General features: G+C 38.5%; 1 protein-coding gene across 5 annotated transcripts in view; it reads left to right on the top strand.

The window, feature by feature from the left end:
• Positions 1 to 4,351: 4,351 nt before the first annotated feature.
• Positions 4,352 to 24,451, top strand: part of mybpc2a (myosin binding protein Ca) — a 47,555-nt gene continuing 27,455 nt past the window's right edge. For 2 of the 5 annotated variants that reach the window (XM_026356801.2, XM_026356889.2), the window contains exons 1-4: positions 4,352 to 4,506; positions 20,763 to 20,798; positions 20,970 to 20,978; positions 21,102 to 21,122. In XM_026356801.2, coding sequence (XP_026212586.1) covers positions 4,485 to 4,506; positions 20,763 to 20,798; positions 20,970 to 20,978; positions 21,102 to 21,122 — 88 coding nt within the window. In that variant the 5' untranslated portion in view covers positions 4,352 to 4,484. The remainder of the gene's footprint in view (positions 4,507 to 20,762; positions 20,799 to 20,969; positions 20,979 to 21,101; positions 21,123 to 24,451) is intronic. The other 3 variants (XM_026356974.2, XM_026357032.2, XM_026357117.2) reach the window with 3 other exon arrangements.

Below are 24,451 nucleotides of genomic sequence, written 5' to 3' on the forward strand. Positions count from 1 at the left end.
TACTGTTCTACATAAAATATCCATATTTTGATGCAATATTTGTTTGTGGTGATGTTATAATATTATATAAGAGAATCAAAGAGGTCAAAGGCATCATAACTGATCAGTGAGTTGGCAGTTGTTTTTAAGTGAGACAGTACTACTACGACATCAACACAGTATATAACAAAATAGATTACCTAAACAACTTCAATTTTCATTGCAAAGTTTGACTGTGGTCAAGAGCATTTTCTCCAGTAACAACAAGCCTAGACACCACACCAAGGTTCACCACGACCAGGTTCACGTTTCCAGCTGATTTTCCCCACTCAGCGACACACCTGCTGAAAAACCTACTCTGGACAAAGGCAGCTCAATAGTTATAGGGCATAGTCAAGTGTATTGACTATGTATAAAAATAAAGACCAAAAAAAAAAAAAAAGACCTGAACATAGTTTGAATTCTTTTAAGAGCCTCACTCTTAGTCAAAAACCAGTCCTGTATTTCATTGCGTACCGTCCTCCGCTCACAGATTTTCTATCTGATTTAGTTTTTAGTGCAGATAAAGTTATTATAGTGACTTTAATATCCATGTAGATGTTGATGATAACTTTCTCAACACTGCATTTAATTCACTATCATCACACCCTTGGTCTGGTCATTTAATAGTTTTCCCCCAAGACCCTCTTTTATCTAACATTTGAATTTACTGTACTAAACTTTACTTCACCTAAGAATAAATTTCACAAAAATGCTGTTAACACATTTAAGGAACTGATGCCATCTTTTATTTCACAGCTATGTACCAACACAGAGAAGGGCAGTCAGCTTAACTTTACTCCAGTACAAGTCGTCTATCTTGTTGATAATACTGCAGCCTTGCTCCAAACAATACTCCATATTGTTGCCTCTCTGAAAAAGAAGGTAGTGAATCAGAGGAAACTAGCTCGATAGTACAATTCACAAATCCGTAGCTTAAAGCAGTATGCCCTCCTAACTCTCAGCATCAATGACTTCATGAATTTCTTTACAAATAAAATCATAAGTATTAGAGAAAACAATGATCAAATCCTCCCTGCAAACGGCATGATTTCACTCTTATATACAACAGCTCTAGATTGATTTGTCAGACCTCACTTAAATAAATTTCAATAATTAATTAATCTAAAGTTTAGATTAATTATTTGATTTGATGTTGGTGGCCAAATATAATTACAAATATAATTAACCGCGGACCAGAGTTGGCCTGAGTTTGACACCCCTGATCTAAACCATCAACATGTCTCTTAGACGCCACCCCAACTAGTCTTAATGATGTTTTACCTTTAATCAGCACGTCCATATTAGATCAGATCAATCTATCCCTACTAATAGGCTACATACCACAGGTTTTTAAGGTTGATGTAGTCAAACCTCTACTCAAAGAGCCTACTCTTGACTCAGGGGTTGTGGAACCAGTTCATGTTTCGGAGGCAGACACCCTCTCTACATTTACGACAAGACTTAAAACTTTCCTGTGTTATAAAGCTTATAGTTAGAGATGGATTAGGTGACTCTCCTCTCCTCTCCTCTCCTCTCCTCTCCTCTCCTCTCCTCTCCTCTCCTCTCCTCTCCTCTCCTCTCCTCTCCTCTCCTCTCCTCTCCTCTCCTCTCCTCTCCTCTCCTCTCCTCTCCTCTCCTCACACATGTCATTAACTTTGTGTCTCCTCTCTGTAGTTGACCTTCCTCGTCTCTGTCTCTCTCTGTCTCTTCTCCTCTGTAGGTATCCTTGGCCTTGGAGCTGTATATCTCCATAGTGCTGTTACTGGTCCTACCCACCTGCCCAGTGTTTTTGCTGATTGTTGTTGTTGTTTTTTTGTTTGCCTGCTCTTCTTTTCTCTCTCCTCTTATCACTCACCTCAACAGGTTGAGGCAGATGGCCGCCCACCCTGGTTCTGCTGGAGGTTTCTTCTTCTAATGGGAGTTTTCCCTCTCCACTGTTGCCTAAAGCTTGCTCAAATGGGATTGTTGGGTTTTCTGTATAATTATGTATACTATTATACTGTGTGAGGTCTGAAACCTTAAACACAGTACAGTACACTGTGCCTTGAGATGACTTCTGTTGTGATTTGGTGCTATACTAATAAAATTGAATTGGATTGAATCAGTATAACATTGCCGTCGGATCAAGCTGTGGAATCACATTTACCACTGAGATACTTTTTATCTCTGGTTGCACTGTAAATGAAAACATAAACATACAAGTAACTACGTGAATCAAGTTAGTGGGTCATGAGCAGCTGTAACTTATAATATAAACTAGTGGACAGAGGGAATACTCCCATTGTTTGTGTTTACTCAGCATCAGTAAAATGCCAGTCCAGCTGTGAAACTGGAAACAATAATCAATAATCCAACAAATAACAATGTGTTGTTTCTTATTACTGTCCACCAACAAATGGCTTTTGTATAAATGAAATATCACGTTCGAGGTCATGCTGTTGTGCTGAATATCAGCACGGTTGTGACTCATTGGGCACTATTTAAAGATTTGTTTATAGTGATGTTATTTTATTGTGGTTAAATCACCCACCACCCAATCCCTGACCTGCTCTGTTCATCACAGGGGAGCCGAGTGGGGCCTCTGCTTGGGCTGACTAGAGGCCGGCGGCCTCGAGCAGGGTTCCCCCTGAACCTGCAGCTGAAGGTAAGAAAAGAAAAAGAAAAAGCCAACAAGATAAACCACAAGAAAAAATACAGCTGGAGGCTCAGTGGATGTGCCACCATCCGTTGAGTCCTCAGCGCTGCATCGGTGTCTGCGGAAGCAGCTGCCCTTCAGTAGCCTGGAGCAGGGGCTCAGACCGCCTCAGCTCTGAGGAACAGAGCTGTCCAGCTCTTCTCTATGGGGCAGATAGAAATCTGAAAAGACGTAGCCTCTGTTCAAAAACTCTGATTCTATGGTACGGTGATGTCACCTGAAATCACATGGCACGGTGAGAGTGGTGATGTGTCACTGATGGAACAAAGTTAAAGGTGGAAGGAGACATGAGTAGCTGGAGAAAACCCACACAGACACAGAACATGGAAACTCCATTCAGAAAGGAACCTGACTCATCCATGGATTCAAACCTGGCACTCAACTTGGTGTGTGGCTCACAATAAAAAAACAAGAGCCCACCCCAACCAACATTTCATGATTGTCAGTCCTCTTCATATACATGGCATTTTATCCACGATAACAAGGTCGAGCATTGGATAGAAAATTATAAGAAAATGACTGAGGCACAAAGTGACTTGTGTCTTTCTGAGGCTCATCTACACTAAGGGCCTCATGGTTTCTTAACCCATTCGTGGTTTGCCCTAGAAACAAAAAAATAAAGACACTGTTACAGAGATATGATTATTGTCTGCATATGAGGCCTGTGACCCCAAAGATGTGTTTCTATATAATTAAAGTGCAATTGCAGTTGCCTATCAAATCTCTTTTGATAGGGAATATAATTGCAACCAGACTTAGCACAAGGATATGGTTCAATCTGCTCTCATTGGACATATTTCTTTCAACACCTATTCCATCCATTATGTATGAATAAAGTATTATCATGTTTAGATAGTCACATCACTTGGTTAAAGTTAGGGAAAGATGATTTTTAAAATTTACTTCACACACAATGCACAAAGTGATTGTTTTAATATTGCCTAAACTTAGCTACATATGAGACTCTGGAGTTAAACTCAGGTCTGTCCGCTTGCTTTCTGTTCATAAATAGGTCATAGTTCATAGAAAGTATGCAGTAAGTATTTAATTTATCTAGTGCACTTCTTTCCACAGAAATCCATAATCACATTTGCAGTTTAGTTGCATAGCAACGTCTTTTCTATGGGGACTGGGATGTACATATGGTGCACAAAATGTTTCTGACCATTTGATGTATCAGTTCTTTCTGTTTTTTTTGTTTTGTTTTTTTTAAACCGTGCCATCTCAAAATTATTAGGTCATCCCCAACTTAGCAAAAAGGAAAAATATATAACCCTTCTCCTTCTTTAACCACCTTAACTCCTGATCATCTTTAAGTCATTCCCCTAACAAGCATGTTTTAAGCTGGAGATAAACATTGGCCATCACTCAGTCAAATTGTCAGTCAGCGCTGATTAACATCAGTTAGTTCATTAATGTTCGGTCTCCTGGGCCCAATGAGTTAATCAGATGGCGAGTTTTCCTGAGGGCTGCACTTTTCTTTATGACTCTGAGCTGCTTTTACCCCTCATGGTGTCTTCCATCTCCTCCTCAAAGCTCTGCAGCTCCTGCCAAGGTTTCAAGTAACAGCCATTCTGTCACTCTCTTCCTTCCTTGTTCCTTGTTGGGAGTCGGATGAAGTGACTGGCAGTGATACTGAGTGCATGCGTGTGTTTGAGGGGCGCTGCTGAGGTGATAAAAAGGGATGAAGAAAAGAAATTCAAGGCAGATCCACATACAAGAACTGAGGAAGACGCTTTCAGAGGACTAACTATAAACAGACACAGACATGCCTGAGCCCAAGAAGCCAGGTAAGATGGCCCAATCTGTGGAGTTATAATAGAAAATGTACAGATCAAAAACAAAAGTGGAAGCTGATGAAACTGCAAAATCTTCGTATATGTGTGAAACATTTTTTAAGCCATAGCTTTAACCCATTCTCGAAAATACTGCGTCACTGTATTCTGACGCATCACAGCTTGATTTTCACAACATCGTTAGGAGTTTCATTGGTTTAGTCTACTGGTAATAAAGTAACAGATGTAATACGAAGGCGCTTCTTTGATCATTTCTACAATTTCCCACAAAAAAAGAAATCTCACACTCGTCAGTGCAGAATTTATTAACAAGCTCATGTTTTCATAAACTCACCTTCAGTGATTTATTTCACTGGCAATGTTATTGAGCTGCCATTGAACTTCATATCTGTCTTTTATGATTAGAGACTTTGCTGTGATAACATATAAGACATATAAACTGTTTTGATTTTAAATGTTGCATTTTATCTGTGTTTTTGTTAGAATACGACACACTTAAATGAGTAAAAAACAATGGAAGCAAATGTTCAGATATGCTGGAAAAAGGAGTGACTGATAATAATAAGTAATCAATCCTATCTTGTGAGCTCTTATTCTGTAGGACTGTCATTGCACCATAATCTGCATGCATGTGATACCAGGAGTGTAAAACCTGCATATCTGGAGCATACCAATTATCAACCTCAGAACTTAAACATTAACTGACTTTGTGTGTGTGACATGTGTTAAACTGAACAGGCTGTAGTACCGTACAGTAGGTTGGGATGTCAAAAAATCCTTTGCTGCTTTTGTCAACAGCCTCAGAGGAACATAAATCAGTATCTTGAAACCTTGAAAAGTGAGAAACGAAAGCTTGCATACGGTAAAGGAGAAAGGAAAAGGAGGAGATTAAAGTGGAGAGATGAGCGAGATGATTTGTTAGAGGAACCTCTGCCAAGTCAGGTGTAACTACTTTAGGTCGTACGTCTGCACCTCAAACAACTAATCTATCTGACCCTGATTGCCTACTGCATTCTGTTACACCACTGCCTCTGCTGGCATCCACTTCTCAGGCCAACATGTATATGTTCGGTGATCTATTTTGCTTATAAAACTTTACCTGATAAAATTATTATATTTTGCTGAAAACAAAACATGTCCACGTTGGTTCCTTGAAAGTCCATATTTGGAGATACATGTCACACGTAAAAATCTGACATGACAAACTATATTCATGAAAGAATTTAATCAAAATGAAAATGTAGAGCAGTATTTATTCTTTCTCTTTTTATTCTCCATCATGCAGTAATTCCATCCCAGCTTTACATTATATTATACAGACGTATCACCAATCCAGTGTTCTGACATAATCTATATCATATTCCCAACACCACATTAGTACCTTCTCTGAGGCTCTTTTTGTTCTTGTGTTTCTGCCCATCCTAAGTCCTGCCCCTCTCTTGAACTTCATCACACTTGCTCAGCTTTGGAGTCCCTCTGCCCCTGTCGATCAGCTGGTTACAGCACATGTGACTCCCTCTGTAGTTTCACGCTCTCTCCGCGGTTAAAGCCACTTGGGACTAAAGAAGCCGTAGGGATCTGAAAGAAGCACGCATCCTAATAAACAGCCACAAGAATAATTTTCAAATGCAGGAGTGGTGGCTGTGGCCTCTGGGAAGGGATGGGCTCACATGGTTAGCCCCTAGTTGACCTATAAAAAAATAACAACAACCTGACTGGAATATTGTTCTTCACAACAACTACTTATTGTCTGATGAATGACTGGGCTCGTCATAATAACAGAATAATTAGACCACCACTGTTAAAGGTTGTAGGGTGCCAGGGTTTGCATGTGCAGAAATATGAACCAAATTTGTAATTACTACTAATACTGCCAGAGGCCATCAACTGGAGCCAGCTCTCTCCACTCTTAGGACATGGTATTTGGTTAAGATCAAACTAACAGTTAGACTTCAGATCTCAGTTGATTCGTTGGACATAATTAGATCTTGACTATCTTAATAACAACTAATTGCTATTAATTCTTGGCTGAGAAAATGTTGCTAAACATGCAGTTCTGTTCGCCCAAGCAGAACATTATTGACTTCACAGTGAAAACTGTAGCCAAAAATGTCCAGAAGCATCCAGTGCTTAAGGTGTCATTAGTTCTGTCGTGTCCAGGATTAACTCTGAGCTAGTTACCCCATGTTTCCATAGTAACCAACGTCACATCAGATGACAAACAAGGTGAAAAATGTTTGAAAGGTGCATAATTTAAGTATCTCTATAACGATGTTGTGGAGCAACTAATAAGAAATGTGTGTTGAGAAAAAAGACTCTAGTAACCTGAATAAATCATCTGTCCTTTTTTATTTGCCCAAAATAAATTATCATGAGCCCAGCTGACAGCCACAATGAGAAACCACACACAGCATCTCAGCTCTGTTACAGGTTTGCAGGGCGCTGACATTTTATACAGCTGGAAGTTTGTGGTATTGTTATATTATTTACTGATTTTACCATAGAAAGTGTCCCTGTCAACGTTGAAATATTCAGAATGCTAAATATTTTCTGCTGGACCAGAATTCATAGCACATTAGTCCTAATGAAGTTGTTCAACAAGTGGACAGCTTTGTGCATCAGTTGAACTCAGATGTCTATCTGAAGTCTGAGAATGAGTTTGGGCTAATCCATTCTTGAAGTCTATTTTTGTAACTCGCCGTTGCATACTGGGCATCTCTAAGTCTATCTACTTGTTTTTGCAGAGTAGCAGTTGTTCAATGGAAGGTTAAATCCCCCGTCATCCTTATAGGCTCCAGGGTAGAAGGGGGTAACATCCTCTAATCCCCCCACAAACTGCACGTCTGACAACTGGCCAGTGTACCATTACTTCATACCAACGCAATCATCAAGTTCCCATAGGTATGCACCCACTGCTTGATGGATTACAGACAGATGCAGAGTCAAGTGACTGTGCCATGAGGACCCACAGAGAGTGAAAAGTTAACTTAGCCCTGATATATCATTAACAAAGACTCTCTAATCACAGCACCAGCGGTGTGTTGTGCAGAGAATGCACACACAGAATTTATCCCTTATTCTAAAAGCTTCCTCTGTGATTTGTGAGAGCCCTTGGTCTATTTGGAGCTCAGGCTGTGTTGATGCGAGCTGGAAGACAAAAGGAAATGAATGGAAAGCTGAAGTGGATGACAGCTTAATACGGTATTTAAAGCTGCCTTTGTTTACTGAACACCACAGATTCTTCACCCTTAAATTAGACTTGGATTACACAATTGTTTTCTTGTGTTGAGACAGCTTTATTCATATAATAACAATTCATTCAAATCTTCGGGAAAGTTTACAGCAGAGCTGTAAAATCTAATCTTCAGTTTCACACCCCTTTAATTCCTCTTCCTACCCTATTACCAAATCCTTGCGTTTCTCCTCCCTTTTTGATCCACAAATCTTCATCGTCACGTGTGGCAGGGAGACAGGGGGACAGGAGGGGGAGGACGGGGAGTAAGACATCACTGGTGGAATCCAAACAAGTCATAATTCTTATCATCAACATTACAGTTTAACCCAATGGTATATTCAGGCACCCCATCTCTCACATTCCCTCCAGAGGCGTGCAGATCCAATTCCTCAGTCCTCAACCACAACCAACTTTATGCATGACCGTTAGAGTGTGCATATAAATTAAATAACACAGGAATGTCAGCATCTTTAAAGGTTTATCAACTTGTAGGAGAAACATTATTAGTGACCTTTTTCTTTGCATAAAAGGTCTCCGTAGAGCTCAGTGCACGTTGCCGAGATGAAACAGAAGAAAAAGGGAAGAATGGCATATGATCACATAAATGTTGGATTGTGCTCCTACTTTAATTATGAAACAAAGCAAAATGGTCATTAAATATTTCAGTTACAAATATGGCAGTACAATCATGCCGACAGAAATCAGAAACAGAGATCTTGGATCACAGCAACAACATCAGAACTTGGAAGATTTGTGGTGCAACAATGTTTTTCAGTATTGGCAAATCTGCACGATGCTTTGATGTACTTGACGTTTTTCTATTGCATGCTACAGTACTTCAAACCAATACACTTACATACACTTTTTCTCATTTCTAGTCTGTGTGAGAATTTACCTTGTGATCTTTTTCAATCAAAACAGCTGCCAGTTTATTTTCTCTTCCTTGATTAATCACCTGAGCCAATTAACAAATATAATCATTTATAATCAGTTATCAGCAAAAACTGTCAACCCTGGCAAGCGTAGACAGGCTGAAGAAAAAGGTTACACAATTATCTTGTAATGTTTATTTGAAGCGTCTCACAGGTTCTTATGTTCATAACAAAAAATCCTTTAAATATTAAAAATATTCAATTTTTTTCCCTGCTAGCTGAGGCTCAGCAGGCAGAATCTAAAAGTAGGTCATTCAACTATGCAAATGTCTCCCCTTTTCTTTTCATGGTCAGCTCATATCCACCATGGAAAATACGTAACAAGCGCACTAACAATTTAATTTACAGGTTAAATGCATCAGACTAAGATTAAAATTGACCTAATCCAACTGATTAAAACATGCTGAAAACAAAACTCTTCCGATTTTTTCTGTGCACTTGGATGGATTTCTCAGAAAGCTACACTCAGGTGAGAGCAGCCTGGTGCTCTGATTAACCAGTTTTATATAGAAACTCACTGATGTCATCAGTGGTGAGAAGGTGGACCCTGCTTTAAGAAGCTATTGCCTATTTACACTGAACTAAAAAAGATGCCCTAAAGGCATACAAGTATTCATTTTACACAGGTATTGGCACCCTTGTATTAGAGGCGTGACATAAAACGTGACATCTGAAGTGACGTATAATGTGCGTCACATATATGTCTTTGTGTGTGGCACATTTAAGATGTGATTTGGACTCAAACACAGTTGATGCACGTTTATTATAACATGAGCATAAAGAATTATGGTCACAGATTCGGCTTCATGCAGCAACATATAGTTGATGAGAAGCTGGAGGACAAACAGAAAATCAGACGACTATGATAAGCAGCTCTGGATCAGGAAGAAGTAACTGCGTTAACTTAGAGTTTGAGTAAGACAGGGACCTAGTTAAAGTCCCTATAACTAATATTTTACATGCTTTCAATTAAATTAAGTGAACAATGGGATATTTTGTGAGTCAGATGTGTTCTCACAAGGAAGAAGAAACAAGAAACTCGGGGTGGTGGTACCTGTGTAGAGTGTGCTGGAGTCATGACACAAAACAGCAGAGATCACAACTAAACGTTGTACTATGATAGAATTTGGGCAATCTCTGGGCTATCTGACTGGAACATTTTCGTTTTCACACGCAGCTTAATTAGGTATTGTTAATTATTCATTTATATTAATTATGTCATTAATGTTGTTTTCTCTCCAGTGAACGTTGGGGAGTCTCCCAGGAGAAACAACCCTAGCTCTCACAATATTATGTCACCAAAATGTTTGCACTCCTTACTCCCAACACCCTGATGCTACTTCAAGTTTTCTTTTACACATACACTGGGTGAAAATCATTTCACCTCTGACCTCCAGTATGGTACATTTTACACAGCAAGCCTGCCTTGAACAGGCAACGCAAAGGGTGCTTTATTACTTTGATATAACAGTTGCAATGTTGCCTTACACTCGAGTTACTGGAATATGCCCTTTTTTTGCTAATCTGCACATACAGCCGTTGTTTATATCAGGAAGGTGATGCGCTATTCACTAGATGCAACATCTAAGTTTGATCATCAGAACTGTCAAATAAAATTGGCAAATGACTGTGGGCAGAAGCTTAGGAAGGGCAGAGGCTTAAGTGTACCCCAATTCTGCTGACAGCATCTCTCTCCATCCTCATCATAAAATGGTGAAACTCCATCAGTCATGCTTTGCCTCTAACATGGATGCCAACCAAGTGCCATTAATAGACAGTGATACTCATCCACACACTCAGGGTTCTAAATAGTTTGTTTGAATGCTAATGTTCTGCTTTTACTTTACTTCCAATATTCCCATTTTGATGTATAATTTAATAGATATATTATAACATCTTCCAGTGTGGTTTTAAATACTGTAGCAGTGGTTGGTCGTGTTTGATCATGAGGTATAACAATAAAATTTGTTTCTTTTATTGTTGGATTAAGGTGAGTTTAATGCACCGGCGGATGCCCTGCTGAATTGCAGTGGTAAATAAATGAGTGTGTATAAATGAGAGTGAATTTCTTCAAACATCAGTGAGAAGCAAAGCTTTTCTTAAAGGAGCAGTGCCCTGACTGGTTGAGTTCAATGTACAGTAGAGACAAAGATCTGCAGTCTTCAACTTTAAACTTTGCTACTAAATCCATCATGACATCAAGCCAGCATTTAGCTCAGTTTTAAGATATATGCTTATGGGCCACCTTAAAAAAATCCTCTTTTATGTCTTTTCAGCCTGACAAAACAAAGGCCCTCACTATGCATTTTCAAGATCCCCAAGTAAATTCTGTGTCTTTGCAGAAAATAATCTTGGAGAAAACAAACATTTATAGTATGAGAGTATGAGCACAGGCAGCCATGTGAGATGGTTTTGGCTTGATGTGGTACACTCAGTTAAGATGCACAGATGTTACTTTCTTGTGTAGTTGAAAGAGCTCTACCCTTTCTTTGCAATATAACTCTTTGTTTAAGTTTTCTGACTTTCCATCTGGCAACAACTAAACTTTGAATGACTTGAGGCTAGAGTATGTAACTTACATCAACTTTGCGAGGTGCTATTAAAGCCTCGTGTGAAGCCAGCCTCGTTGAACAGCACTGGCAATAAGGCAGCAGTATTCGCTTCTGAAACTTTTGGAGCGAGGCTTGACCTTTTAACCAATCAGGCAATTGTTATGATCTCAGCACCAAAATGGCACAATAACAACATGCACAAATGGACTGTAAGTCGTGGAAAGTTGGAAATTTTTGGTAGTTGTGGAAACATCACAGTTTTGTCAGGGAACTACAGATAAAAGATGATGGGTCAAAAGTTTTAAAGCAGAATCAGATCGCTGGACTTGAATGTCTTTGTGGGAAAGTCCAGTTTGTTGTTGATCTATCAAACAATTTGTTTCTCCTCTGTAGGAAGACTTTGGGTTTAATATACTATGTGCTAGCTCTGTGTCCATACGTGTGCATCTCATACATACACAAAGCAGTATCTTTAATGTTAGAATGAGACGCTAAAACACTTACTTACTAAAAGAAATACAATTATAAGCCCAGGGAATGAGAACGGTACTTTGGTGGAGCCTGAAACTGGATACTGATGAAACCATGGTATCCTTTGAGCATCCCCACCACTGATGCCTTAACATCTGCAACGAGAGGACTGGAAGAAGCCAGCTACCTCAGCACCAGAAGCAACCTCAGCCCAGAACAAATCTGCTTGCTCCTGGACCTGTCCCTCAACACCACCTACACCTACTACAGAGGTGACTTTCACAGACAAAGACATGGCTGCACCATGGGTTGCCCAGTGTCACACATTGTTGCCAACTTATACATAGAAGAAGTGGAGAAGAAAGCGCTCAACACCTTCCCGGGTACGACAACTCACTGGTCAAGATATATGGATGACACCTGGGTGAAGATCAAGATCCAGGAGGTACAGCCCTTCACAGACAAATCACTGGGGAAGTCACTAAAGAGACCTTTGCAGTATCACTGAAACAGACGGCAGACTAGAAATTAGAGATTTACAGAAAACCCACCCACACTGACCAGTATTTGTTTGACTCACATCATTCACTACAGTCATCAGGACTCTGAACCACTGAGTGGAAAACATATCCACTTCCACAGAAGCTCATTCCTTACATGACTGGAGTGTCCGAGAAGACACTGCATACCTGTCCACTTCAAACCCTCTAACACACTCAGACAAACACTCATCCACCTAAAAGACTGGACTCCAAAACACAAGGTGAGCAATATAGTGTATGCATTTCAATGCAGTGAAGAATCCTCTGAGCTGCACATTGGAGAAACTAAACAGCCGCTACACAAGCTGACCTGACCTGAATCAGCTGTGTACCTCCATGTTAAGGACAAAGGACACTCATCTGAGAACAATGCTGTTCACATATTGGACAGAGAGGACAAGTGGTTTAAGAGGTGTGAGGGAAACTTTGCATGTGCAAATAATTATCCCCTCGATTAACAGAGGTAGAGGCCTTAGACACAACCTGTCTTTTCTATTTATCATGGTTATCATGCTGCCCTTTCATCTATCCCCAGAAAAATGAGGCCCAATTCACACCTGCACCCGATTCAGACAGACACTCTGTTGGCATTCAGTCTGTAACTTGTAATTTCTTGGGTCATGAAAAGTCTGGTGAGGAGATGCTTGAGTTTCACACATCAGTTACTAAGGTTTAACCACCTGGCAGTACAAAAAGTAGGTAAAATCGGGTCCACTTTTACATGCTGAGTTGTTTTTGTATTGTATCAAGTGTTTAGATGTGTGAAAAGTACATATGGAACAGATCTGGAGTCTACTTTAACATTAAGCTACCAACAGTATCAGATTTAATTGTGTCATTTTTAGAGCATGTGCCTCAAATTGAGTACAAGTAGTAATGGAGTTTAGATAAGTATTGCATTTGTGTACTTCTGACAGCGTGAAGTGAAAGTGGGACGCCAAGAAGTTACTAAAATTGTAATCTGCTGCTCGCTGGATCTGCATGTATACATGGTAACATGAGCATAGTTTCACCTGTGACTGACACACTTGTTCATACTCGAGGGGCGCAAGTGGGGTGCTGTGTAAAAGGGCACATGGCTGCATTAATGAAGTATGAGCACATGGGAATATGTTACTGCCAATTTACATTACACTCAGGCAGAGAGGAGGCAGTGCTGGCCCCAGTCTCTAGTTAACACGTCTGCTGTTGCCATAGTTTATGGTTGTAGACACGCTTAAGTGATTTAATGTATTCAGCAGTCCTCCGACATCAAGCTTCACAAGAAACAAAGCGGTTTATTCCTCTGAAACAGAATAAGACGTATATGTGTTTATATGAGTTTAAATAGACAACTGCTCATCATCTAGCATAAAAACACACATTTGAACAAATGCATGTGAGGAATCTGTGCCCTTTTTGGCTTTGTTCGTCAATGCGAGAGAAAGATTTCAAGATTCAAATGTTTGGCTTGGCCTGGCTCTTTTGGCTCAACTGACTGAACAAGCAGTAGACGTATGCAGCAAAGGAAGGCAGTGAAATGTCAAGAGAGATTAACAAAGCACATTCCACAGAGGTTACCCTTCAAAAGCAGAATGGGAAGAGGAGGGGAGAAAGTTGGAGACACTGTGTGAAGGATGAGCACAGCAAAGTTAATCTACTCATCGTTTCTCAGTATTATAACATGTTATTTTTCAGGTGCTTTGCAAAATAGTCCAGATATAGCAGAAACTGGAAAGGTTGCAGTCTGGTATCTGGAAATAATATTTTGGGATTTTTGTAACATTGCACTAAAATGCCATCAAAGATGTATATGCTCATAACATAACACAATAATAGAGCAATTAAAGAATCTATTTTTTGATTAGCACCATTAAATGATGCATCAGTGAGACCAGTTAAAAACATACTAAAATGACTTAGTAATCACTTAAATAATAATAAAAAAATTAATAAAACAATGACATTGTTGACATGATTAGGGCAACTATTAATATTTACCAAAATTGTTATTATTGCTCTAATGTTGTTTTGTATTAGATACAAAAACCACCTCTGTTATAGCATGTTAGAATATTTTACAAAATTTGATATGACAGACTTAACATATATGATATGATATGAAAATGTTAACATACTCTGACCTTTCATAAAATAAAGCAGATACTATCTTTATTTGTTGGTTGCTTGACTACTGTGGCACTCAGTGGAAATGAAAGACCGTAATGCAACTTTTCCCCAGTACTGGATTGATTTGATTCGACTGAACTCCACCGGCCTTTTTTGGTTTTCCATTGGGAAAAGGTTGCCATCAGTACCTGGTACTTTTTTTGTATTCACTCCGTCAAGGTTCCAAGTAAGGTGAGGTGGTACCAAAAGATGACGTGAAAACACTGCAGACTATTGGTCAGAGACAAGCGTGGCCACCGCGAGGCATCTCATTGTCCCAGCTCTGAAGTATTTCAAATTCTTCTGATTTTAGTCTATAATCTTGCTGGTTTCAGTCTCTTCTGAAACAAAACTTTTTTTATTCTGAACAGGTAGTGCCAGGCATTAAAAGCAAAGTGAATATGAGTTGAGGCAGAACCATGTGGTGGTAAAAAGCTACATAAACATCAGATCAACAAGGTGATACTATGTCATTTTTGTGTTTTGAAGCCTGTGTCCACTGGCCCATATCAGTTATTATGCAAAGAGGTTAGTTAAAGAAAAGATTCAGGATTTTTCTAACTAGTCCTGAAAAAGTTTAACTGCGTATTTGGTCTATGTAGATCAGGGTTGCTGATTTCCTTTCTGCTTTTCACAGTGTGTGTGAAGGTTTTGGAACAATGTACTAAGTCTTACAAATGAAATAAAGGTTGTCTAGAGTTGCCAAATTTTTTAGGGACCGAAACTAGAAATTGCAAAAATATTTCAGGGACCAAATCTACAGAGTACAAATTCCCTTTCAAGTGGATGTGAGCAGGAAAAAAACAACAACAAATGTATGTGTGACTGCTACTTTGGAGGGTATCTCTTCTACTACTTCAGCTACTATAAAGGGGAAAAAGATGACACTTGAATTAAAAAGACTGCAACTCCGACATATAGTTACCTGATTTAGCTTGATGTAACTGCTTACGTTTCGTAGGCATTAGTAGTCCCATATACACTGTGGACAGAAGACACATCATAACAACCAAGAACCTTTGTCACCTCAGTGTTGTATTAAGTCCAGTTTGAAATGTTCTGACCCCTTTAAGTTGTACGTTGTGGTTGGTTGATTGGTGCAACATTCAGACTGGAGCACTGCACCACTTCAAGCACAAAATCTTGAATAAAACATGAGCAACACAGGGTATATAGAACATTACATAATTTAGTGGACGCTTATATTGTAGAGCCTTAAAGAATCAGTGTAAGAATCTGCTTACATCTTTCAACGTCTGTGGTCAGAAACAAATCCAACTACCAACTGAGCTGCAAAAGCCAGCACAAGTCTATTTTAACAAAGAATCCGATTCCCCACATCTCAATTTGGGTATTATTACATTTACTTAATCAGTTCATGGTCATGGAGTCATGTTACAAGGCTTTAAAGTCCTAGAGAGTTTGAAATGATAGTAGTGATAAGCTTTTGGAAATAAAAACGGTCGGTAATTATGGATAAACAGAGCATCAAGTTTGTATTTAAAGGAAGTCTTGACAGGGTCAGCAAAAACAGAGTACAGTCAATAAAATCCTCTTTCAACAAGCATCTCACATGTTAAATATAAACAGTGCATGCTGTATCTCATCTCCCCCACTGAAGAAACCAATCCCCAGGCTCTTAATGTGAAGCTTCACGCCATCCTTGACCTCATGTTGACCTTGCGCATTCGTCTTCCCTCTCCGCATTTTCATTCCCACTTCTTCCCTCTCCATCTTACTAACATGTAACCATTTTTTTTCCTAAGAAAAAAGTGGATCAAAAATAGGACAAAGAAACGATGGGACAAAAAGTGCTGAGAGTCGGGATTTGCATTAAGTGAAAAGGAAGAAGGAGACTGTGAGAGATATTATCCATTTAACAGATACCTGGAAGACAGGGAAGCAGATGATTGAAGAATGAAAAATATAGGCCAGGATGGAGCGTGGAGATTAATGAGAGCAGCAGTGGAGTCACTGTGTTCATCAGCTGTGCGTTACCGCGAGCATGCAGGGTTCAGGGGTCATAGTTCCCATGGTTGTGACTTAGCAAACTGCCCACAGCTTTTATGACAAAAGGCCTGTGACAGAGGCAGGAACAGAAAAAAAGTATGGAGGAACAACAACCAGGTCACTAATGGATTTTACAGGAACATTCTTAATTTTTAATTAAAGTTTCAATTAAATTTTTCATAATCTGCACTTCGCATTTTTTTTATTTAAAACTACACCCATCTTATCACACAAAATCAAAAAGTGGAGCTACAGTACGAACGTCACACTTTCACTGATTGAGATGCTGTAGATTTGCCTATCTTCTCAAATAAAAATGAGTTACATATGGAACTCATGAAATCTGAACAGATCATGGCTTGCAGAAGTGTTAAACAAACTTGCCAAAGCATTTATTTTGTTGGCTGACAATTACTACAGTGATATTTTTCTAGAAATGCAATAAGTATGATAATTCATATAAAATTTCAATTTAAAAAATAAATGTTTTAATGAATTTTAGTAATAATAATGAATGAATAATATTAATAATAATAATAAAATAGAATAGCCTATGCCGTTCCAGGTCTAGACTGGACTATCTTGACTATGTCAAATATCTTGTTGTTCATATCCCCACAGGATCAATTCTAAAGACTTTCCCTGACTTTCCCTCCAGCGGCACCACAAGGTCAAACTTGTCAGTTATCCAGTCACCCTCTGCTTGATATATAGTCTTAAAATCTGTTACAGACATTGCCTGAAAATAACCAGAAAATGAAGCAAGAGTTTAACATTTGTGTTTTGAGTGAATGTATTCGGATTATACAGTAAGCTATTGTTTACAGTGTACAGTGTTCAGATAATTGCTGAACACATGGACTGAATACTACAGTTAATGAATCATGTTACAATCAAAAGTCCTGCATTTAAATATAAAGTATTAGCATTAAATACTAAAAACTCACACACAAAAAAAAAAACACGATGATAAAAATACAATACACAAAAAAAATTAACACCAAACATGTTTTTGATGAAAGCATCTGCCAAAGAGCTAAATGTAAACTGTGAAAAATACTTTTTATCCCAGGAAATCTGTCAACGGATAATCTATAAATGTCCAGAAAGTTTGATCCAGACATGAAGTGCCGTTAGACGACCTTTGTTGTGATTTCACTTAAATAACAAGTTTATGTCTTCATATATACTTAAGCGATGTTCAATTATACTTTCCAAGTATACTTCATTTTGTAAGTATACCACTGGCAAGGTATTTGTATTATACATGTAAGTATCATTTTTCAGTACTTGAGACAAAATTGGCCCACTTTTTAGATTACAAAAGTGCACTTTTAGTATACTACAAATAAACCTTAACATATCCTACTAACTACAAATACTGAAGTTTAATTGTAGTATTGTGTGTTTTTCTAGCTGTGTAGGTAAGCCTATTTCCAAATAGGGTTTAAATGCCCCATGTTTAAATGTTGAAATTTAACGGAACATAAAATAATTCTCATGCCACTGTGCTGTTGGGTGGGTATTTCTGTATACCTGTCTATATACATCAAATATACTTGAGTATAAGTAAAAGCATGGGCCAAATATTTCTAAACTTTTTAGTATACTTGTCACTTTAAATATACTTAATTGGATTTTGTTTAGTATATCTCTGTTAAATAGTTTATGAACAAATGTTAAACTAATGGCATTCTAATTGTCCTATTGTGTTTGGTGCCAGCTACCAAATGTTAGAAAGCTAAACTAAAATGGTGAACATGTCATTGTGAGGACGTTGGTGTTAGCATTAAGATCGAAGCACAAACATACTTAAATTCAGTTGCAGAACTGCCGGCATGGTGGTACCCTTAAGCCCAACATGTGTGTGAATGGAGATGCTTTGAGCTATGCAATATTGATTTCATGCATCATTGCATTCCTGAGTGTGCCACCTTAGTCTAACCAATGAGCCTCATAGGCCAGTGAAGTGTCCACAGGTCAAACATTAAAAGTACTCAAACTTTGCAGTCTTTAACATATTGCACCAATGAGCACACATACTGTACAAACTGTCTCCTAAACAGCAGTCTGAGTGCTCTGCTCTGAGAAATGTTTGACTTTTACCTCTCTCATCCTTGTTGCCGTTCTTTGATCGATATAAGTGTCCTGTGTGCCTTCTACAGATCATGTGCCATCCTATTTCTGATTAATCAGTTGTTTTATTATTTTATTTAACACTGCTAACATAGCATGTGCATGGGAACAGCTTAAAATAATATCTCTGTGCTGTTTTGTTGTGTGGTAATTTGCATTATTCATCTGCATAAAGCCTTTCACCAGGGACATTCAGAACAAAAAATCTAAAGCTCTCACCAAGCACCCAAGTTGACATTGTAAACTACTAAATGGGAAGAGATAGGCAATACTGAGCAGTGAAAGGCGTATAAATTGGATATGAAGGGTGATCCTGATAACATGTATAAAATCTCTATGTAATCATCTGTAGAAGTAGAAGTAACCTTGTGGAAGCTGAATTTACTGCATAAACAATGTTACTCAAGTAACAGAGGACAGTGCACAGTGGTTGCTGAGAATCTCACTGTACTTCCTCTTTCCAGTGCTTCAGGATTCTGGCGCAATCTAAAACAAACAAAAAAAAAAAAAAAATACACATAGTATATTTTGTATAGCTAGCATAGGATGTTTTGCCATTATATAGCTATGATGACAAAAGTTGTGTGTTGGAATATGATTTACTGTAGGCAATTCTTTTTAACAATCTCAATTAGCAAGTCTAATCTCCAGTTTCTCTTCATGGAGTTTTTCCACTTTATTTTGCATCTGTACTAATTATGTCTTAAGAAAAAAATAAAATGCTAAGTACTGTAATACTTTCCAGTTGTGGCTGCTGGCCATTGTCCTCATTATGGTTTACATCCGGTGGGCCAGTCAGATTTGCACATGCACATAATGTGTTTGCATGGATTGTCACTTAGTTTTTTACGTCACCTAAACATTTTTTTTCTACTACATGAGACCTAAATATATTCTTTTTTTACTGAACGACCCCTAGGGGCCTCGATAGCTGGTTTGTAGTCTGAAAATGCTCTGTTGAACAACCTGAAAAAGATCCAGTTAAATCCACTGACCGCCTTCTGAGGAATTTAAAGAAAGTCTGTTAAGGCCTGGTGCGTCACAGATCCCCTCTTGGAACTGCTGAGAGAGGCATTAACAGATTGCAGCCTGAAAAACAAACCTTATCCAAAATAGAAGTGTTACCTCCCCAACAGTATACATAGTGTGCCTTGAGCACAAGCACTGTGCCAAGGCCGTGCCTTGCTATCTTAGACCCACTGTTAAGTAGGCCCATGGGACACTTACTCTGCAGTGCCAGTTGTGGGTTGTTGGTGGTTTGAGATGGCAACTGTCAAGTTGATGTTCTCATTCATTTCTGTGGCTCAGCCCTTTAATATGCTTGGCTGCTTCAACTGTACCTCCCTGGCACAGTAAGGCACTGAACCCTTTTTAACATTTAAACAGTTGCCTTAATGAGAGCACAGACCTGTGAAATTATTGAAAAATATGTGAATGCTGCCAAAGCTGAATTATTACTGTGCAGCTGTATGCTTTAGTTTTTCTGGCAGACAGAAACTCATGCCTAATCTGCTATCTCATTAGACACCCTTGAGCATCTAAAGTAACCTAGATCTGGGATCCTGGAACTTTGATGTACTTATCCTATCAAAACCATTTTTGTCTTGAGGCCGCCCCTTTCAGAATTTTTAAAGCCCAATTATTCCTCATGATCTGTGAAAAACGTATTATTATCTAAGCCTCGCTGTTTCTGTAAACCATGCCTCATTTGAATCGTGCACTATTCCCCTGCTGAAATCCAATATTCTCTCTTTTGCCGGAGGCGAACCCTACAGAAATCAAAAAGAGGTGAACAAAGCAAGGTTGCTTGAATGTAGTTTTTCCTGTGCAGGTACTTGTGAATGTGTGTTTATATTATTAACTGTTTGTTTAAAAGTGTACATTTTATGCAGTTTTGTACATTTACAAATTTGTCAGATTTTTTAGAAATGCAGAATGTGTTTCTGCAGCGTGTATCTGATGATGATTTGTTTGGCGAAATGAATATCTACCGTCTGAAAACAACATTCATAGCGTTGCAGTTAAACAGAGTGATGAACAAGTTATTGTCATGTTATTAATTATTGTTTCCTGAGAATTCAGATCACAAGATGTGGCTCTTTAAACAGTTTGCTGACTCTCAACTCTTGAAGCCATGACTAACCAAATGCTGGGCTGCTGGTGTTGTATGTTATGAAATAATGAGGACGTAAAATTAATCTACATAATTGTTGTTTAATTGCAGCAGCAAAGGCTGATGAGGCGGCAGCAGCCCCTGCTGGTAAGTACCTTCATGACATCTAATTTGAGCTCACAAGCTGTGCCCCATAAAGCCAATTTACAGTATATCTGAGCTATACATACTGTGCTGTTACAAAGTTAAACTATGATACACTCTTTAAAGATTGTATAATTTTCTGATATATATATTTTTTCATTTTCTTCTTTTCAGACAAGAAGGGTAAGAAAAACATCACATTCTGTGTTTGCTTGTCTGTGTGTCCCATGGACGTAGATCATCACCGTCCTCGTCATATTCACTCGTCATCCACAAAGTAATGTGTCTTTTCCCTCATTCATTCAGAGAAGGCAGCGGAGGAGGAGGGTAAGATTCAAAGATGAAACAAACACAGAAGCAGTGAACTTCTGTGGTGATGGGACTGAGTGTGCAGATGCAGTAGATGCATGCCACGTTTTTTCAGTATTCAGACACTGAAGGCACATTATGAGTTAATTTTAGGCAACAAAGATACTACTTAAATTAGATGTGAGGGACTAAATAGACAGTGTTTAATTTATGGTTGAACAACAAACTGTGTATATGTATATATGTAGACACTGTATGAGTGTGTGTGTGTGTGTGTGTGTGTGTGTTTGAATTTCCTGTTTTAGCTTGGGTATACTTAATTCTGCAAATGTACTTACATGTAAATTAATCTTCCTCATTTGTCCTTCAGCTGCCATTGGAAAAGTGTCTCATTAGCAATGTTAGCATTTCTCATTTAAGCCTTATGGGTGCTGACTACAGCCGATGGCTTTGGAAATTCTTAGTTAGATAAGATGGATGAGGCTCATTTTATAAAATTGGTTATCACGAGACATGTCATATGTTTCAGTTTTGGCCTGTTTGAAATAAGAAGTTTCAATATTACATCATTTATGGGCAAATTGTTGTGCCCAACCACAATTCTCCAACCACTTGTGGAGCAAATAAGGAGTGGAAGGGGCACAAATCTTGGTACTGGTGATTTGTTCAAAAAGGGACAAATACATCAGGTTCAAGATGAAACATGTTGGTTACACAGACACAATTAGCTCAGACTATTTGAATCTCAGTTCTAACTCAAGGTAGGGAGGCAGTGGGATTTGAACCCTGTGATATCATCAAGTCATTGACCCTTTACGAGTTGTTGAAACCTCTGTGAGTCATTGTCATGCTTGGCCATCACGCGTGTTGTTTGGGTCACATGAACCACGTAAATGAACTGTTTATGGCAGTTGACAGGGCTGCAGCATAAACAGGTAATAATTGATGTCTGTGACTACCTCTTGTTTTTAGTAAGGGTTGTTTCAGTATGACATATGGTCTCCATTACTCTTCTTTCCAACATCTATCCAGATTGTTATATATACACATGCAATTCAACACTATTGAAGAAAGAGGTTTTCAATGGTAAATTAATATTGTGTGAATATTTAAATCCTCTGAAAATGAAGGCATTCAATTAATCACTAAATAAAATACAAAATTACATAGTCTTTGTTACATACTAAATTATAAACCCACAAAATAAAGCATTATTTTATACTGCATTTTGATAGTTTTTCTTAGTCTACCGGGACACATCAGTAGTGACACTACTGTCAAAACAATGCTGGATATATGAGCTCCATTGAAATATTGTGTGGCTATGTGTGACATTGTCCACTAATTGTTTGTTTCCAACTGTAGCTTGTTGTAATATGATACTTTTTTTGTATGTGTGAGAAATAGGTCTGTGACAGATTAAGGATGGCAGATTGTTTCTCTCATTTTAGTTCTCCATGTTCCTGAAATTCATGACCTTTCAAGTCCATAGTAGAGGGTAATGCATTCAGCTAAATATGGGAAATAATTGTATGCGTGTATAGTAGCTCACAGCAGATATGTGAAACGTGAATTAAATTGTATATATATATATATATATATATATATATATATATATATATATATATATATATATATATATATATATATATATGCAGGACCCACTAGAGGCCTTCAGGATGTTTGTGAGGTCATTTTGCAGGGACTCTGGTAGTGCTATTCCTGTTCTTTCTTGCACAAAGGAGCAGGTACTACAGATATCTGATCTACTGCCCTGTCCAGCTCTCCTAGAGTAACTGCCTGTCTCCTGGAACCTCCTCTATGCTCTAGAGACTGTGCTGGGAGACGCAGCAAACTTTCTGGCAATGACACATATTAAAGTGCCATTCTGGAGGAGTGCAACCTGCCTGTGCAACCTCTGAAGCCCAATATACTTGATGCTATACTATAAAACATATACTGCACAAGAAGTATGTGAACCTTTTGTAATTTTATAATTCTCTGCCTTAATTTGTCATTAAATTTGAGAAACAACCCCAAGTGACAGCCAAAGATTTGAAGGCATCATGAGAACCTGGCTAACATCTGTGTTCTTGAGTCTACATTAAGTACAACAATGAACAAACAGGACACCACAAAGGAAGCTGCTGTTTACTAAAAAGAACAGTGCTACACGCCTGAAGTTTGAGAAAGAGCACACTGACACTCCACAGCAGTATTGGCAAAATGTTTTGTGGACTGATGAAACTAAGATTGAACTATTTGGAAAGAAAACAGCCACTTATTAATTTCAAGGGTTCAAATACTTTTTCTAATAGGACTTTTATGGTTGCTCTAAATAAAGATAAAGGTTTTTTTTAATTTTAGGCACATTATGTTTGTTAATGACTTTGATGAACATCAGATCACATTTTATGAGAAATCAATGCAGGAAACCATGAAATTCCAAAGGGTTCACATACTTTTTCTTGCCACTGTATTTGCTGCTGGCCTAACTGTGACCTTAGTAAAGTATCAGATACCATAAACCAAGCTCAGGTATCCAAGTAATTATATTCTGTCCTGCAACAAAATTTTTTTTCAAATGGCTACTGTTACCCTAAACATTATAAGTAGTCTGCTGTAGAGGGTAAGCATTATGTTGGAAATAGTCTTGTAAGTGTGTGCGCTCACTGTGGTTTTACTCTTGTGTTAAATTAAACACATTGATTTATCTCTAAAATGATCAATATAACTCTCGGAGCAATGTCTGGTTTATGAAGCTAAGCATTATCCTGTCATACTTGTGTGTGTCTATGTGCAGTGTGCACACTGTCTGCGTGAACTGCCTGCAGTACATTATATTTGCTTTAGCGCTCATTTGTTTCAACTCAGCTGCTTAACCGGTGCTTATTCTTCTTATTAACAGACGTCCAGCCTGCTGTAGGTAAGAGCTTTGCTTTGTCAGTGGTGTGTTTGTAAATGTGTATGTTTGTACAAGTGTTGTTCCAGCTTGTCTCAAGCTGCTGTAGTTATCTCAGTAAATAGGCTTATATGTTGTCTTTAATCCGATCTTTGTTGAACAGCTTTTTTATTCTTAATCACACACGCGCAAACACATCTCTACAGTCTAAGGAGACTAGAGTAGTACTGTGGGAAGTGTTTTAACCCTACATTGTCTACACGACTAATTTCCATTTGTCAATTGTTTCTTTTCACTCAGCCAACAATGAGCCTAGGGATGGTAAGGAAAAGACGCACTGTTTCCCAGCCTGCTTGTGCCTTATGTTTTTGTGTTTGTTTGGCGTCAGCCAACTAGTATTAGGGTATCTGTCAGCGGGTGTGACAGACTGAAACTCTTCCTCCCT

Source organism: Anabas testudineus, chromosome 8 (genome assembly GCF_900324465.2).
Source record: "Anabas testudineus chromosome 8, fAnaTes1.2, whole genome shotgun sequence".
Taxonomy (NCBI): Eukaryota; Metazoa; Chordata; class Actinopteri; order Anabantiformes; family Anabantidae; genus Anabas; species Anabas testudineus.